This window comes from Dama dama, chromosome 17, assembly GCF_033118175.1.
Source record: "Dama dama isolate Ldn47 chromosome 17, ASM3311817v1, whole genome shotgun sequence".
In the NCBI taxonomy this organism is placed as follows: Eukaryota; Metazoa; Chordata; class Mammalia; order Artiodactyla; family Cervidae; genus Dama; species Dama dama.
In genome coordinates this window covers 31,520,639-31,539,488 of record NC_083697.1, presented here as the reverse complement: position 1 = coordinate 31,539,488, position 18,850 = coordinate 31,520,639, and the positions used below count along the sequence as shown (strand labels likewise).

Genomic DNA, 18,850 nt, shown 5'->3' with positions numbered 1-18,850 from the left:
AAAGCTAACATTATATCAAAATTGATTGATAACCATGTCATATATTTTATGTTGGAAATGTTTTAAGTTTCTCACAAATGCTTTGATTTTTCCAGGGAAAAATTTTTACCTGTTCTACTTGTGTCTATCTTGATTTTAATGTTTACAAAAACTTGGTCTTAAAGTAAAATTAGCCTCACTTTAACAAATAACATTCTAATTATTTATTTGTTGTCTCTAACATGAGAGACAACTCAGGGCAAACAAAGGTGATGGTGAAACGTTTGATGTGCAAGAAAATGTCTAGAACCCCTTGTCTGAACGATTGTCATGCTATGATTTCAGGGTCTGAGCACCTCTGGAAGTGAGGTTAACAAGGTACACTCCAAGACCTTTTGTGGCAACAGCAGAGAGGAGGAAACCAACACTCCGTGAACATGAGCCTCAAATCCCCAATGTCTGCTCCTCAGATTGAGAGCAAAGGCAGCCATATTTCAGCTAGAAATGGAAGCTGTTTTCTAGCCAGGCACACTCCTCATCCCAGAAGGGTCTGCCACATCAAAGGTGAGGTAATTCAGAGTCCTAGAATGTGTCTCTCTCCTCTATATTCAGACTACTTGATGATTCTAGTGGGTAAACACGGGGGTGTTATTCAAAATACTGAACCACTGGTGAGGCGCAGGCGCGGACTGTCGGGACCGGATGCCAGCGCTGGAGTGAGGGCAGAAGAGGCCTGCAGACAACCCCTGTGCAGGCAGTTACCCCTGGATTACTTGACTGATAGGAAAGGGACCTGGAGAGGTGCCACAGGGGCCACTCAGGAAGCTCAGGGCAGCAACTGACCCAGTGGTATGAAAGTATCTCAATTTTTAACAACCTGTACAGTCGTGCTAACATCTACATGTTAAATACCAGCCTGGAGAACCATGCATGTCACTCACTCTCATTCTCTCTCAGTCCTTTCTCTTCTTTCTCCTCTCCCTCCCTTTCCGCCTTTCCTTCCTCTCCTCACCTTTCCCTCTCTTTCTTCCTTTCTCATTTGAAAATTTAGTTTCAGTCACACCATATACCCTAAAATTTCCCCCCTATTCCTGTAGTTTCTTTCTTTTTTTTTTTTTTTTTTAATTCTGCAGTAAATGTTGGAATCCCTTCACAGGTAAATCCTTGGCCATTTTCTTTTTAGTCTGTACCATAATCCTAGTCAAAGTTACTAATTCCCACTGCAAAACATTATCCAAAAGCTTCTTGTGCAATTTCTTGGGAAACAAAGCAGTCATCTATTACTGTCTCTCACAATTCACTTATTAATAGAGCTGTGTCCTGCACACGTATGCTTCCTAAGCTGCCCAGTTTTATATAACACAGCATTGATACTAAGAAAAGGGCCTGGATATAATCCAATATTTAAGCGAAAAGCAAATAGCTATTATAGGAGAATGAACGAACCCAGAAGGCTCTGAGGAAGGAGATTCCTTTTAACTAGGTTTCCCTTCCTTCCTTCCCGTACAACTTACCCTGTTCCTCACTTGAATGACTCTTTCTCTTCTGCCAGCACTGAAGAGCCAATGTACGTCTTTTATGGGGCCTTGTTACATCAAGACATTCTGGATGCTTTCAAAAATCTAAATCTGATATTCCTGAAGAGTGCTAACATAGTCCCTCTTAGTCATTATTAAGACATGGGAAATGAGAGGTCTGTCTGGGATTAGCAGCAAATCTACTCCACTTAACTCCCAGACCAAAGATCAAAGATGTGGGCCTTGGTTCTCAAAGCTAACAAGATGGCAGGACATTTTAAGAAGGACATTTAAGCAAACATAATTTGCTACACTGACTTTTAAAGACTGTCCACCCAGCACTGGTTCATAAAATCTGAAGTCTGACATCTTTACATACATTTTATAATATCTGGTTGGAAAACTGCTGAGTATTCAAAGAAAACCTGCCAAAAACCTAATCTGGTGGTTTGTTCTTCTCATCCGTACTCACCTAGGTTTGAATAACATTCCAATCTGTAATGTGAATGATGATGAGAACTCATTCAGAACATTGTGGTGTGTTGGCCAGTCCCACCACTCACAGAAAGATGAGATATCATATGCCAGATGCAGCTACCCACCCAGTGCTGTGGCCACGGAGAGCCCCGTCAGAGGAGTCTCGCCAGCCCTTAACGGGGTCAAAGTGCCCCCACGGCCTCATTCTGGTGAGTCCCTCTCAGTTCATGAAATCTTTCCTGAGGCTTCCTGCCAACTATCAGGAGGGAAAATATCTATATAATTGCTCACATAGCTGCAGTCATTTTTAAATAGTCATGAAATTTTCCCACTGTGAAATAGTTATTCATTATAAAAATTTCCACTCACCTCATCTCAATTCAGTTCAATACTGTTAATAAATATGATTTAAAATTTTCAGTATTGTTAATTGTGCCCAAGCCAAATTTGGCATGGTTCTAGCCTCTAAGCCCTACAATAGTAGCTAAGAGAGACCAAAAATGAATGTTAGCCAACAATGGTAGAGAAACTACTCTAGACCAAAGCTGAGTCAGGGAAATGCAGTAGGGATGGAATGTCATGTTTACATTTTCCTCACTGGACAGTCATCTCCTTAAAGTCACGGCCCAGTTTTACTGTTCTCCCAGGCCCTGCGACAGGATCTGATCTTTAGCAAACATTTAATTCAATTAATTAATGCTTATTAAGTTAAATTTAAAATGATTACTCAAAAGTACAGCATGATGACTGTAGTTAGTAATACTATATCATATATTTGAAAGTTAACAGTAGATATTAAAATTTCTCATTGCAAGAAAAAATATGCAACTATTGGTGATGGATGTCAACTAAACTGATTGATAATCATTTTACAATATACATAGATCAAATCGTTATGTCATACAAGGAGTTCTAGATGGTAGAAATTATATCCGGTACTTTTCCCTCTGCCCTTTATAATTACAAACTAACACTTTCAGGGCACATGAAAATTATTTTGGTATAATGTGGTAAAACACATATATCTTCTAAAAGATAACAGTAAGAGGAATAGATTCCATTCTAGAGTCTTCACATGAGTTAACTCATTTCATCCTTTTCACCAGCAATGAAGAATTAAAACCCACTTATTCCACCGTCTTTCTAGTGTCCCTTCTTGTACTGTAGAACCTAGAAACCTACAGATTACTTTTGCAAGAGTCCCTTGATGAGTAGGGACAGGTGCACGGTGTTGTTCTTGAAGTGATTTGTGAAGGTCAAGACAGAGTTCACTCTCACTTTGCCCCGCTGTGTCCATAAGTCTATTCTCTCCTAGCACTGACATATATACACGCATGTGTAAAATAGACCGTGAGAAGTTGCTATATAACACAGGGAGCCCGGCCTCGTGCTTTGGGATGACCTGGAGGGGTGGGGCGTGGGGAGGGGAGGGAGACTCAACAGGAAGGAGGCATACATATATATAATAATTTATATATATAATAATGTATATATATAAATATGACGATTCATGCTGTTGTGACTATACAGGGGATGTATGTATTTACATAAAAGGGGCTATATACAATTTTTACATATGTAATAATTTATATACATATATGACAATTCATTGCTGTGCAGTAGAAACCAACACAATGTTGTAAAGCAATTTTCCACCAATTAAGAAAAAATCTATATAAAAATTGTTCACTGCTCCAACTCTTCTAATGATATTACAAACAGCTAAATTCTATGTATTATTTACATTTTTGCTTAAAATAGATGAGAGGTTTCTGTTTCCTACAAGTGGACACTAAGCAGAATCACTAACCATAACTTCCTTCTCACTACTTGGAGAAAGGTAACTTTATACTTAAAAAAACTTTCCTCAGCTAGAACTAATGAATTCAGTTACTACTGTGTATATGCACAAAATCTTTTCAGCTTTTAAAAAATTGTTAACTATGGCTGCGGTGGGGAAAAAAAAAAACCAGCATCACACAGAATGTATCTTTAAATGAATGCAAAGGGAAATTAAGCAAATATTTAAGTGTAATTAAGGGTAATTTAATTAGATGGCTATGTGAAATTGGCAGGGTTGCAAGACAGATGAAGTACTAGAGCAAAGAATGTAATTATAACTCAACACACATCTCTTTCTGTCTACAGAAAGAGTACACATGTAATCTCTTTAGCTAGAGAAAGTGACAGTCATATGGACAGAATACAAAGAAAACATGTCTTATACTGAAATACATACTTTTTAAGAACCAGTTTACCGGGATCAAGGAAGTTCTTGTAGTATTTATCGCTTCTTCCTGGGCATAGAGTTAGCTTTATAAATATGCTTTTATTATGCTGTTAAAGTACAATTCTACCTGCAGGTTTTCTAGTATTTATAAACAGATCCCTGAGTTGACTTTAACTGAAATTCAGATGTACTCTTATCCATTTCAGCAAGTGATGTATGTATCATGTGGTAGAAATTATTTTTCAGTTTGATCTAAATAAATATATTTTTCCTGTCATTTCAGAGCCCTGTCGAAAAGTCAAGGAGTGCTTCAAAACTTCCAGTGATAATCCCTTAGTAATTAAAAAGGTAAAGAAACAACTATTTATAGATACCTATTTGGTTTTTTTTTCCATTTATTTTTATTAGTTGGAGGCTAATTACTTTACAATATTGTAGTGGTTTTTGCCCCTGTTTGGTTTTGACTTCTATCATTTCCTCTCCTTTTCTTCACATATCTTTCTGGAAAAGTTTTTCACAATATTTTTTTCTACAGCTTTTAAGTATAATTAACATGATATAAAATGGGCATTTTTAAAGAGTTCAGTTTGATGAATTTTGACATATATATTCACAGACTGAAATCAAGAGAATAAAAACTCCCCAAAGTTTTCTCATGACCCTGGCCCTCCCACAGGCAAACATTTATTTGCTGTCACTAAAGATTACCATGCATTTTTTAGGATTTTAGATAAATGAAATTTACAGTGATCTTTTAAAAAATCTGGTTTAACTCAGCATGTTTAAGACTCATTCATCTTGTTATGTGTATCATTCCTTTTTTTATTGCTGAGTAGTATTCAATTATATTGGTATCTCACAATTTGTTTATATGTTCACCTGTTGATGGACTTACATTGTTTCCAGTTTTTAACAAAGCTAATATGTTGCAGTCCTTTAATGGACCGGGACCTGGTGGTCCGGAGTCCACCATAAGAAAGTGAGAGAGAGAGCCGGAGGGAGGAAGAGAGAGAGAGAAAGAAAGAAAGACACAGGGACCCAAGCTCTGATGGAGCAAGGGTGCTTTATTAGCAGAAATGCAGGCTTATATATCTTTAGTAAGATGATTACTCAGCTATTACACAGGATGAAATTTTATCAACAGTCACAATATGGATAGTCTAATACATACAAGGTTGCAGAAAAGAGTCACTGAAGGGAGTTACTGAAAGGAATCCAAGCAGATACCATTTCTCATGATCTCAGTCCTGGGAGCCGCATGCAGCTCTACTCATTCCCGGAATAGGAACTGATAAGGAACAGAGGATTCATGAGAAATAGAAAACACCATGCAGGAATCCTCCTGTTAAATGTTCCCTGACACTGAGATGAATGTTTGTGTACAAATCTTTATATGGATATATATTTTCTTTTCTCTTGGGTACATAAGTAGGAGTAGAATTGACTGGGTCTTATAGTAGTGTATGTGTTAGTCACTCAGTCATGTCTGACTCTTTGCAACCCCATGGACTGTAGCCCGCCAGGCTCCTCTGTCCACAGGATTCTCCAGGCAAGAATACTGGAGTGGATTGCCATTTCCTCCTCCAGGGGATCTTCCCAACCCAGGGATCAAACCTGGGTCTCCTGCATTGCAGGCAGGTTCTTTATTATCTGAACCCACCATGGAGGCTGGGTCTTATTGCAAATGTATGTTTACATTTTTAAGAAACTGCCAAAGTTTCCAAAGTGGTTGTAGGATTTTATATTCTCACCAGTTATATATAATGGTTTCCTTTCCTGCATATCCTGTTAAAACTTAATATGACCAATATTTTTAACTTTGGCCAATCTAGTAGGTGTGCAATGGTATCTCACTACGGTCTTACTTTACAATTGTCCAATGACATGTTTTCATGTTCTTACTTGCTATCCATATTTTTTTATGTAAAGTATATGTTCAAATATTTTGTCAGTTTTTTCGATTGGGGTGTTGGTCTCTTTATCATGAAGTTTTAAACACTTGTTATATATTCTAGATACAATTCTTTTGTCACACATACATTTTGCAAATGTTTTCTTCCAATTGAGGCTTACTATTTTTTTGGGGGGGGTGATAGTGTCTTTTGAAGAATCAAAATGTACAATTTTTATAAATCCTAAATTAAAATTTCTTCTCCTGTAGTTTCAAATTCACATGCTGTTTATGTTTCCTGTGCCTTACTGCAAGGGCTAACCTGTAGTACAGTGCTGAATTAAAGTGAGGACGGCAGACATTCTTGCCTTGTACCTAATCACAGGCGGGAAGCATTCAGACTTTTACCATTGTGCTATTAGTTTACTTTATCCAGAGGTGCCCTTTACATGGCTGAAGAAGCTTCTATTTCTAGTGTTCTGAGAGTTTTTATCAGAAATGGGGGTAGGATTTTGCCAAATGCTTTCTCGGCATCTATTTGAAACAATCATGTGATTTTTCTTTTTTAGTCTGTTAATGGTGAATTGCATTGGTTAACCAAATGTTAAACTAGACTGCGCTGCTGGGAGAAAACTCCACTTGATGATGATGTATTATTTTTATATATTTAATTTCATAAAACAGTGTTTAGCATTTTTGTGTTTATGTTCATAAGGGATATTTGTAGTTTACTGGTAATGAATGTCTTTCCTGGTTTTGGTAAATGGCGTCATAAAATCAGCTGGAAACTCCTTTTCAATAATCTAGGAAATTTCATGTATAATTAGTATAATTTTTTATTTAAAAGTTTAGTAGAATTCTTCAGTGAAGCCATCTGAACCTGGAGTTTTCTTTAAATCAAGGTTTTGGTTATGTTTTTCAAAAAATTTGTCCATTTCATCTAAGTTGTTGAATTTACTGATAAGAAGTCATTCATAAAATACCCTTTAAATTATTATATAATCTGCAGATGTTCTGTCTCTCATTCTTGATATCGGTACATAACTTGTCTTTTTTTCCCTGATGTTTCTAGTTAAAGGTTTCTTGATTCATGGACTTTGGTTCATGTCTTTATATAAGATGAAAACTTATGTGTTGAATTGAGACATTTTCCCTTTCTAATATAGGCATATATTACTATAATTTTTCTACAAACTGCGTTGGCTGCATCCTCCAAATTTTACTTGCTGAGTTTTCCTTTTCATTCTGCTCAACATACTACCTAATTTCTTTTAAACCTCTTGACTCATAGGTTACTTAAAATTATGTTAATTTACAAATATTTGGGGATTTTAAAGTTATCTTTATGTGATTTCCAATTTAACTCCATTATGGTCAGAGAACATCCTTTACTTTGAAACTTTTTATTCATTGAGATGTTTGTTATATGGTCCAGAATATGCCCAACCTTGATAAATTTTCTATATGTCTATAAAAAGAATGTTCACTCTGCTGGTTCTTGGGAGAGTGTTATATAAATATCAATTAGGTCAAGTTGGTTAATAATGTCACTCAAGTCTTCGATAACCTTACTGATTTGCTTTTTCCTATCACGTTATGGTTTTTATTTTTTAAATGTACTTTTTAATTGCAGTATGATTCCTTTAAAATGTTGTTAGTTTCTGCTGTAAAACAACACGAATCAGCTATAAGTATACTATCCTCACCCTCTTAACCTTCCCTCCCATCAAGCCCCTCCCCGCCCACCCCCTCCACAATCCCATCCTTCTAGGTTATCTCCTTTTTCTATCAGTTATTGCTTTTTTCCCTGGGTCCTGGTGCACACTAGACCTTGTATGCACCCTCCAAGAGTAGATTTTCTGTTTCCCCCAGTCCTGCGGAATTTTTGCAATCAAATACCACTGGCCTTCCAAGCCAGATTCCTCTGGAGCCTTCTCCTCCTGTTGCCAGACCCCCAGGCTGGGAAGCCTGACGTGGGGCTCAGGACTTTCACTCCTGTGGGAGAACTTCTGTGGTATAATTATTTTCCAGTTTGTGGATCATCCACCTTGTGGATATGAGATTTGATTTTACCGCACGTGTCCCTCCTACCGTCTTGTTGTGGTTTCTTCTTTGTCTTTGCGTATAGGGTATCTTTTTTGGTACACCCTACATTTTTTTTGTTTTTTTCTTTTTTGATGGTTGCTCAGCAGTTAGTTGTGATTCTGGTGTTTTTGTAAGAAGGAGCCATCTTAATGACAAGTCCTTTTTCTAATTCACATTATAATTTATTCTATGACTCATGATTTAATTGTTAGACATTACGTATGAAAACTCATTTGTAGAAATCTGAAGATCATGATAAATGCACTTTCTTCCAAAGAATTGGTGTTTGCTTCTGTAGGAACCCTGGGACCCTACCAGCCTCGACCAATTTGCCCAAGTTCAAGCCTTGATCTAAGGCTATATTTCTTCAAGGACTTTGCATTTCTAGGTCACCTTGACCTAGAAATACCTTTGTTGGCCTTTATTTGGGTCCTGTCTTTCAGGAATTTTAAGACTGTCAAAAGGAAAGTTTTCATTTTCTGGAGTAAGACAACGATCTCAGGGAAAAAATGACTACCGTACACCCTACACCTCAAGTGTCTTATTTCTGTTTTATTTTTTGACCCACTAATTCCTAAGTTATTCATGCCTCAACAGTTTAAACTTAAAAAATATTTTAACCTACCATTTTAGCTGTATTCAGTGGCATGGTTGAACATAAACACACATATATATACATTATGTAAATGTGTGTGTGTGTATATACACACATATATATATATGTTGCTACTCCCCTAAACAAGAAGTCTGAGTAATAAACCTTAACAGAAGAGTGCATATACAATATGTATATACAATACAGCTTTATTTTCTCTTGTGTTGTTGTTTACTTGCTCAATCATGTCCAACTCTTTTGTGACCCCATGGACTGTAGCCCACCAGGTTCCTCTGTCCATGGGATTTCCCAGCCAAGAATACTAGAATGGGTTGCCATTTCCTTCTCCAGGGGATCTTCCAAACTCAGGGATCAAACCCATGTCTCCTGCTCGGCAGACGGATTCTTTACCAGTGAGCCACCTGGGAAGCCCTTATTTTCATTAAACATCAACAACTGAATACTGTTCTAGAGATTGTAATCATTACAGTCCTTGGCTGACACATTCAGCTACCAGCTTCTGTGTACCTTTATGTGTCGCTCACTTCTGAAGATTAAAAAGCCTTTCTTGGAATAGACAATACAGTTTTTTTAAAAAAAAAAAAAAAAACTGTAAACAGTATATTCACCTCCCAGAACAAAAAAATAGCCTTTCTATGTCCTTTTCCAACTAACCAAGGGAAGTAACTGAGTTTACGCCTCTAATTCTCTAGCTCTCAGCTGTCATTTAGCAGAGCCAGGAAGCAGTGGTTCACACCATGTAGTTTCTTCACAGATAGCATAAAAACTCTTGGCTGACTTTCTCCAGTCTTAAAAGAAAAATCTCAAGAGAAAATCTGTGTCAAGAGTTGGTTGTTACCAGAAGCAGCAAGATAAATGATGGTTTCACATTAAACATTACAGAATTATCTTTTAAACCAAAAGTTTAAAATCATTGTATAAAAAGTAAATAACATATCACTAATTTGTTCCATCTTCAAATGTAAATATTTGATAATGAGCTTTTTAAAGGAGGATTAAAACTAACCTCTTACTTTCATGTATGTGTCTCAGTTAAACATTTCTCATTCATTTTACATTCAATTTTCATAGAAAATATAAGTGGATGCAAATGCATATTGATTATATTATACCTTTGATATAGGATGAAACAAAGGTAAAAAATCCACCATCGACTCCAAAGGCATGCTCTACTGCTAGTTCTTCTTCTTCAGAGGTGACGAGTACTAAGACTGCCATCAAAGAGAACACCATCTGCATACCAAACTATCTGGATCAGGAAATCAAAGTAAGAGGAAGTTTTTTTAAATCCATAACATGGGAACAGCATGAATATACAAAAAAAATGACATCACTAGCATCCTTAAAACTTTAATGGGTTCCCATTGACAACTGAATTGAGTTAAAACTACTCAGCCTGAAATCCAAGGCCTGCTCTTGTTTTTTACTTGCAGATTTCTTCCTGGGACACATTCCTAAATCACGGCACAGAGAAGTGGAGGCCAAAAAGGGAGTAAGAGCTTCACTAGGTAGAGAAAAGAGAGTTTAGAGATTGGGGATGCTGAAGTGGCTGGAATTTGCAAATTAAGATACTGAAGAAGTATTTGTGCAGAGAATGAGCTTCAGAAATCTGTACAAGATTGCCTGAGTCTTTAGCCCAATACAGACTGCACCTGCATAGGATGGGAGTTTGAGACCTGGCAGAAGAGAGCTAATGGGAGGGAGCATACTGCTTAAAGTTACTGGAGTTGTGATCTGCTAGAGTGGAGAGCGGAGAAGGCATTGGCGACCCACTCCAGTACTCTCGCCTGGAAAATCCCATGGATGGAGGAGCCTGGTGGGCTGCAGTCCATGGGGTCGCTAAGAGTTGGATACAACTGAGTGCCTTCACTTTCACTTTTCACTTTCATGCATTGGAGAAGGAAATGGCAACCCACTCCAGTGTTCTTGCCCGGAGAATCCCAGGGACAGGGGAGCCTGGTGGGCTGCTGTGTATGGGGTCGCACAGAGTCGGACACGACTGATGCGACTTAGCAGCAGCAGCAGCAGAGTGGAAAGACCTTGCTGAACACACCAAGGATACAGCTGAGACACCAGAAAGGTCACACCTTAGAAAAAGAATAGGGGGCTCTGGCCCACAGTTGTGGCTACTCTAGATTTACACTCTTAAATCCTAAAATCAAATTTCAGTAGATCAAACTCGCCCACTTTATTTATCACCACTTATTGTAACTGCTTTCCAGAATAAAAATGAAGAGAAAGCAGGGTTCGGAGGAAGACATCTTCTATTTTCTTTCACTGAAATGATTAATTACATTCTTTCAGAGCTGATCAGTAAATGACCTATAAGTTAGAAGAAGTCAGGGGTGACGTGCAATCACTATATTGATGACAAAACTGTAAGAGGCAGAGTGGCCTGGAGAATACCATAGGCCTACTCTTCTCCTTTTGCCATTTCCATTGATTTGTCATGAAATTAAAAACAAATTTAACTTGTTTTCTTCTAGGATAAGGCATCAAGGACAGGAATCTTAATAAACAAAGCTGAATACAGGACAGCGGATTTTTCTGCCCTTTAAATTCTGTATCTCCAGCACCTAAATCAATGACAGACACAAATATTGATATCTGTTGAATTAATAGTATTTTAATAAAAGTTTTCAGGCAGAAAGTCTAGGAAAAAATATGCTCAAGAGAGAATTGATGATGGTTTACACTGTGTCAAGCAAGGCTATGGGGATAAAGAGAAATGGAGATTTGAGACATTTACAAGAAAGAATTTACTGACCTTGTTTGGCAGTATGACATAGAAAAGGACAAGGGAGTCATCTAGGGTGAATCCCAGGGTCTTGCTTGGACATACATTCAACGTATGCAGGTGCTGTCCACTGAGATGGGGAACCAGAATGGACAGCAAGTTTGGAGCAGGTTTTATAAAGAAAAAGATGGGTGCAGTTTTAGGTATTTGGGGTTCAAATTACCTATTGTATGTCTATGGTCACAGATGGACTAAGTTCAGGAGATAGGTTTAAATTTCAGGTATGTCTAAATTCCTAAAGCAGATACAATTTGGGGTAAATCTGGAAACATTACATGTGCTTAATATTTTGGACTTTTAATATTTATTATAGTCCATTTTTATTAATTTATTTCATCTATCACCAACACAGCAGTTAGCTTCCAAATGAAAAAGAAGTCAATGAAGGATTCTGATTGACTAAAGAGAATCATATTCCTACCCGATTGGGCCAATCACTGTGTTCTGGGGCCTGAGGAACAATGATGAATCCAGCTAGGTTCACTCACTACAGAGAGGAGCAAAACAGATGGGACAGTTCTGTGACCAGAGAATCCCATGGTGCAGTAGGAAAGGATCAGTTCCCAAAGAGAAGTGAATTGCTCTTCGATAAGATGTTGGTACTGAACAGACAAAACAAGAGAAAACTGCATGCATGGCTTAACCTAAACTATTGCAGTTGACCCTTGAACAATATGAGTTTGAACTGCGTGGGTCCACTTATACATGGATTTTTTTCAGTAGTAAATACGACGGTGCTACATGATCCATGGTTGGTTGCATCCATGGATGTGGAATTTAGAATATGGAGGAACCACCTATACAGAGGGCTGACTCTAAGTTATAGTTAGATTTTCGACTGCCTAGAGGGTTGGCAATAGACTAACCTTGCCTTGCTCAGGAGTCAACTACATTTGTACTGAAGATGTTTTTCCCTATTTGAAATCTGACTTCCAAGTTAAAATCCCAGTTGTCTCGAACACTGTGTACAGAGTGACATTTGGGAAGACAAGAATGGAGAGAGTAAAGGAAACCCTATAAACTTTGCTCACTATGTAACCCTAATATTCTCTGTCAGATTCTGGAAAAGCTCTGTAACATTTTACGCACTGATTCTCTGGCAGAAGTTCTACAGTGGCTGCTTCATGCAAATTCAAAAGGTGAGATTACGTATTTGTGAACACTGAGCTCAGTTTATGGCCAGAAACTAGGAAATGTGCCAATGTCTGAAGTTTTCTACCTTGGATTTGCAAAGACAATGCTGCAATTTTATTTCCCTAGTGTTCAGTATCAGAGTCCTGTATATCCAACGGCACACAAGCTGGTCATGCCCCAAACTGAACTTCTGTGGGTGATGTGAAACACTTGTGTCCAGAGCTGGTTTGTGCTTCTCCTCCCGAGCCCATGCACCCAGGCTCTCCATGAGCATATCTCTGGCCTGCTGGGAGCCCTCAACACAGCCTGTTTCCCCTCTTCGATGTGGATGGCAAGAGCATCGCCTTCCAAGTTCCAGATTCTAACACCTCTGCCAGTTCCTCACCAAAACCATCAAGTCAGTCATCTCCCAGCCTCCTTTAGGCTCTTTCTGGTCTGTTCCATGAAAAATATATGCCAGTCCCCAAGTGGGATGACCATAAACAACACAGAGCAGCTATCCTCAAACCTAGCTGGTCATCTGACTGACTGAGACAAAACTTCTGAGGTGGGTGGGGCCTGAGAATAGGGTTTTCTACCAAGTTCCCAGGTGATGCTGATAAGCCTGGTCTGGGGAGCACCCTTTGAAAATCACTGTAGTAATCAGAGCTAGGAGATACCCATGTGTTAGGGATAGATTAATGAATTTAAATGGGGAGCATTTGGAATACTTTACCTCAGGAATTCAAGATTACTTGGCAGGCAACTGAGAAGTATTTGGGGGTAAGGAGTTTTTACTTTTTTTTTTCTTTTTAAGAATATAACTTTTAAAAATTTACACAAATAATGAGTGCTTACTGTTGGGCAAAAAAAAAAAAAAAGGTGAGCCAGACCAAAAAAGAGAAAAATAAAATTATCATAGACACCACTTTAGTAATGCTTTGATATGTATCTTTTCAGAGATGCTTATAACTATTATTTAAATATTAGTTTTAATTTTCATGAGCTCATACTGTACTTAGTATTTTTTATAGGTATCTTTTTTTTTATTTGGTAGTGGCCTGTAAGGTTGGATTTTGTACTCAATATTTAAAATCTATTCCACTGCCACTCAGGGACAAGTACCCCCAATAGTTAACTATTCTGAGTAGTCTGCAATATCACAGGGGGAGAGAAACTAGGTTGATGTGAACCACCTTTTCTATATAAACCTTAACTCACACAAAGGTGCCTACCCAGAAAACAGGTTACCTTTCACACTGGAGTGCTGGGTAAAAGAACTAATCCTGTGTTTCTAGCCAACGTGATAAGTACAACCTTCATGACCCCTCTCTTTTTTAAATCAGAAAAGGAGTGGGTCTCAGCTTTGATTCATGCTGAACTGGCTGAGATAAACTTGTTAACTCGCCTCAGAAGAAACACCTCAGCTGAACCAGCAGCAGAGACTGGGAAGCCACCCAAAGTTAAGTCACCCTCAAATTCATCAGCAAAATCAAAGGTGCCAACAAGTTCTAGGGAAGAACATCAACAGAGGAGGTAATCAGGCCCGATGGCCAGTTATGGGGCATGTGGTTCATACAGACTTTGAATTTCCTTTTGGTTATCTTTCAAAACACTAAAATTGCTGAAGTTTTAAGTATCCTCCTTATTCAGTAAATGACAACAATGTACTTGTTTTCTCATATTACATTTATGAAAATGAAAGAAATCATTCTAAATTCTACTATTTAGAGCATGTTGGCAGAAGCCATGTCTTCCTTACCCAACAACCTATGTTTTTGAGAAAAGTTCCTTTTCCACTCAGAGGAACCACCCAGAAATCTAAGAAAATGTAGTGGTTCTCAGTTTACTGAAAAACAGAAGCAATAAAGAAAACCAAACTTCACTGTTATTGTATACTTTGCAAGAATGCATATTATATAGGTATCACTTTTTCTTTCTGTCTAGAACAATGCAAGATTAAAACAAATTGCTTAACCTAATTTTCCCTGACATATGCCTGGGGGGCTATCAGAAGGAAAAACAACTATTAAGGGAATTAGGAATTATTTCAGCAGAAACTTTTCTCACCTTGTAATTTTAATGACAGAAGAAAATACATATTTATGGGAAATATCATAAAGAATGTGGTAAGATGTTATTTAAGCTGGGAGAGAAAATCATTTGCTTTAAATTAGCAAAAGTTGGGTAAATCTTAAATTTGGAGAAAATAAATATTCAAAACAAGTAATATGTCACTTTAAAAAACATTCAGATTGAGGAGACTTTTACATTGCAAACAGTTACCACCTTGAAGTTTCCATACAATTTGAGACTGGGAGATAGGGTCTGTTTCTCTACCCTAGTAAGTAATATCTGATGTACTGTTCATATGTTTACTCCAAGTCAGGAGAATTTTTCATCAGAATGTACATTTAATGCTATCTGCATCAAAAAACAGAGATGTTTATTTAAGAAACATACATTTCTTAACTTGTTGATGATGGTTCAGTCTATAGAAAATATTTGTATCTGTGAATTTCATTTTGTTTCTCCAATTGATTTAGAGTGTCAAGTCAAGGATCTGAAGAAAATAAGGAAGTACTGAAAGGTTAAGTACAGTTTGTGATAATTACTGAATTCATATAAGGAAACCAGTAAGTATCTAACTAGTTGGAGACACAGGTATTACAGATCTATGGTTTTAAAGGGAGTATAATGCAATAGTGATTTACAGCTACTCTTAAGGGACAGCATCTGCTGAATTTCTCATAGAGGTAAAACTGAGCTGTATTTGACTTTGTTTTGAAAGGCAAAGTGCCTCATCACACTACTTGAGAAGCAAGACCGCAGGAACTCTAGGTTTGGTCATTTCAATCCAGTGACCGGAGACCTGCACTGACCTAACAACAAAAAAAAGAACGGTGATATCAGTTTGGGTTTTTCACAGCTTAACTGTCATTGAACTAAATGATTTTCACTTGAAACAAAGTCAGTCCAAGAAAACAGTAACATTTTGGCAATCAGCCACAACATATGCCTGAGACACAGCCTGAATCAGTAGCAGCAGAGCAGCAGCTTTGTGTCCCTGTCAGAAGTCCAGCCCCAGCCTGCAATCGGGACCGAGACATATCAAGAATTGTGGAAAGCCCTAGTTTGGTCCAAAACAGCCCAATCCAAATATCCCTGTGGGTTCGGCCAACTCCTAGCTTTAAAACAAACATAGCAACAATGACTACAGAGCAGCCACTATGAAGCAAGTCTACAAGCCTCGAATTATTTTACAAGTCCCTCTTACACCAGCAATGATACAGCAATCAATTAAGAGATCCATGAGGTCACTCTAGACCCCCGCAGTTTCTGTTGGGGTTAATCAAACCCCAAAGAAGTGTTATTTGCTAATATGAGGCAATAATAAGTATAGTTTAGAAATTAGAAAACATTCACTTACTCTGACACCCCAAGGATGGTCTGTTGTATCTGACTCCTAACAAATTCTTTACCCTAGGACCATAAAATCCTGACAGTGATGATTTCTATTATTCAATTTTATGTCTTATCTGCAGGTCTCAAATATATTTTACCGTGTCTAGATACTTACATGCAAACCCCCAAATCATACCCCTTAGTCTTTGGTGTAGGTATTCAGTTCACTCAGTTGTGTCCGACTCTTTGTGACCCCATGAACTGCAGCACGCCAGGCGTCCCTGTCCATCACCAACTCCCGGAATTTACCCAAACTCATGTCCTTTGAGTTGGTGATACCGTCCAACCATCTCATCCTCTGTCGTCCCTTTCTCCTCCCACCTCCAATCTTTCCCAGCATCATGGTCTTTTCAAATGAGTCAGTTCTTCACATCAGGTGGCCAAAGTATTGGAGTTTCAGCTTCAGTATTTCCAATGAATATTCAGGAGTGATTTCCTCTAGGAAGAACTGGTTGGATCTCCTTGCTGTCTAAGGGACTCTCAAGAGTCTTCTCCAACACCACAGTTCAAAAGCATCAATTCTTTGGTGCTCAGCTTTCTTTATAGTCCAACTTGCACATCCGTACATGACTATGGAAAAACCATAGCTTTGAGGAGACAGACCTTTGTTGGCAAAGTAATGTCTCTGCTTTTTAATATGCTGTCTAGGTTGGCCATAGCTTTTCTTCCAAGGAGCAAGTGTCTTAATTTCATGGCTGCGGTCACTATCTGCAGTGATTTTGGAGCCCCCAAAACATAAAGTCACTGTTTCCACTGTTTCCCCATCTATTTGCCATGAAGTGATGGGACCAGATGCCATGATCTTAGTTTTCTGAATGTTGAGTTTTTTTAACCCAACTTTTTCACTCTCCTCTTTCACTTTCATCAAGAGGCTCTTTAATTCTTCTTCACTTTCTGCCGTAAGGGTGGTGTCATCTGCATATCTGAGGTTATTGATGTTTCTCCCAACAATCTTGATTCCAGTTGTGCTTCATCCGGCCCAGCATTTCTCATGATGTACTCTGCATAGAAGTTAAATAAGCAGGGTGACAATATACAGCCTTGACGTCCTCCTTTCCCGATCTGGCATTCAGCGTCTCCGCAGACTCTCCTTTCTGCTTGGGTGGAGCTAGTGTAGGCCTTGGGAAGATCTTATCAGTGCAGTTGTTTTAACCTGCTTGTCTGCTTTGTTTTTTTGTCTGTCAGGACTGTAGATCCTTCACCTCTCTCTCACTGGTCCCATCCTTTGCCCATCACCAGCTCTAAATGGCCCCTACCAAAATAATGTTTGATTCTAAGACTGAAAGAACATATCCTACATGTTGTAGTACAAATAGCTTATTAAAGATGAGCAGGTGGTAGTGAAGATGAGAATAAATAATTTTATGAATTTTGGGTGTATCTGAATCACCCAAACTTCATACAGTCTTTTTTGTATGTCATTTGCTACTAAGACATGGCAGAAGCTACTATATTTGGATGTCTCAATTATGGTCTTATTGAGACTTTTTCTATTTCAGAGGGCAAGCCTCCATTGTTTATAAGAAGAAATCAGATGAAAATACCTGTTGCAGAATATTTCAGCAAGCCAAAATCTCTTCCAAGGCCTAAAACTCAGGAGAGTACATCAACAAAGCCAGTGTCAGCAAGGAGTACACAACAAGGATATAATCTCTCTGCCCAAAGAGCATTTTATCCTGTAACATACCAAAGGTAGAAATGGTATGCTGGGCCAAACCTTTCAGAAACACAAGTTTCACTTTGTTAGGACATCAATTATGAAAAACACATTTTTGGTATGGAGGAATCAACAGCTCCTCTATATGGTGGTACATGTAAATCTCAAAGCAACTGTATATAAAGCTACTAAATAAATATTAATGGAAATATTTCTATTTGTAGTTAATTAGTACCTTGTATAAAAGAAATGTTTGTTTATATACTACATTTCTAGTCTGGGGCTACTATTAATATTAGTACGTAAGCATTAGACTCTGATACTAGAAAATTCATCCATAATCAGAATTTAGGCAATTTCAATTCAACACTACTCCAAGCTCTGATAGAAAATCAACAATAATAAACAAATTTTAACATCTGAGCTACTTCTCACAATGTATTGTGTTCAATAATGTAGGACTATTGAAAAAACCATTTGTTAAACAGTTGTAACAAGTGTCATAAGTTAGGAACAATTTTTCTTTTTGTGAGGAGGTGAGCATTCTTCTAATAGTCCAACTTATGAGTCAGAAAGGAACTACTGCTGCTAGTTCCTTTCTATTCACTGCTAATTGTGAATGATATTAACATATTTCCTAATATTGAACTTTTGGTATTTTTAAAATAAACCACTTTAGGGCCATGCTGACCTGCCTCTTGAGAAATCTATATGCAGGTCAGGAAGCAACAGTTAGAACTGGACATGGAACAACAGACTGGTTCCAAACAGGAAAAGGAGTACGTCAAGGCTGTATATTGTCACCCTGCTTGTATATGCATGAGTACATATATATGCAGAGTACATCATGAGAAATGCTGGGCTGGAGGAAGCACAAAACGGAATCAAGATCAGTGGGAGAAATATCAATAAACTCAGATATGCAGATGACACCACCGTTATGGCAGAAAGTGAAGAATAACTAAAGAGCCTCTTGATGAATGTGAAAGAGAAGAGTGAAAAAGTTGGCTTAAAGCTCAACAT

The 18,850-nt window shown here is 37.9% G+C and overlaps 1 protein-coding gene across 1 annotated transcript; it reads left to right on the top strand.

The window, feature by feature from the left end:
• The first annotated feature begins 285 nt into the window (after positions 1-285).
• Positions 286-18,719, top strand: C17H4orf17 (chromosome 17 C4orf17 homolog). Its single transcript, XM_061164351.1, has 8 exons — positions 286-543; positions 1,973-2,182; positions 4,487-4,551; positions 9,919-10,062; positions 12,650-12,731; positions 14,052-14,241; positions 15,252-15,295; positions 17,670-18,719. The coding sequence occupies exons 1-8, from the start codon at positions 417-419 to the stop codon at positions 17,864-17,866; spliced, it is 1,059 nt and encodes a 352-aa protein (XP_061020334.1). The 5' UTR covers positions 286-416; the 3' UTR covers positions 17,867-18,719.
• The last annotated feature ends 131 nt before the right edge of the window (positions 18,720-18,850 follow it).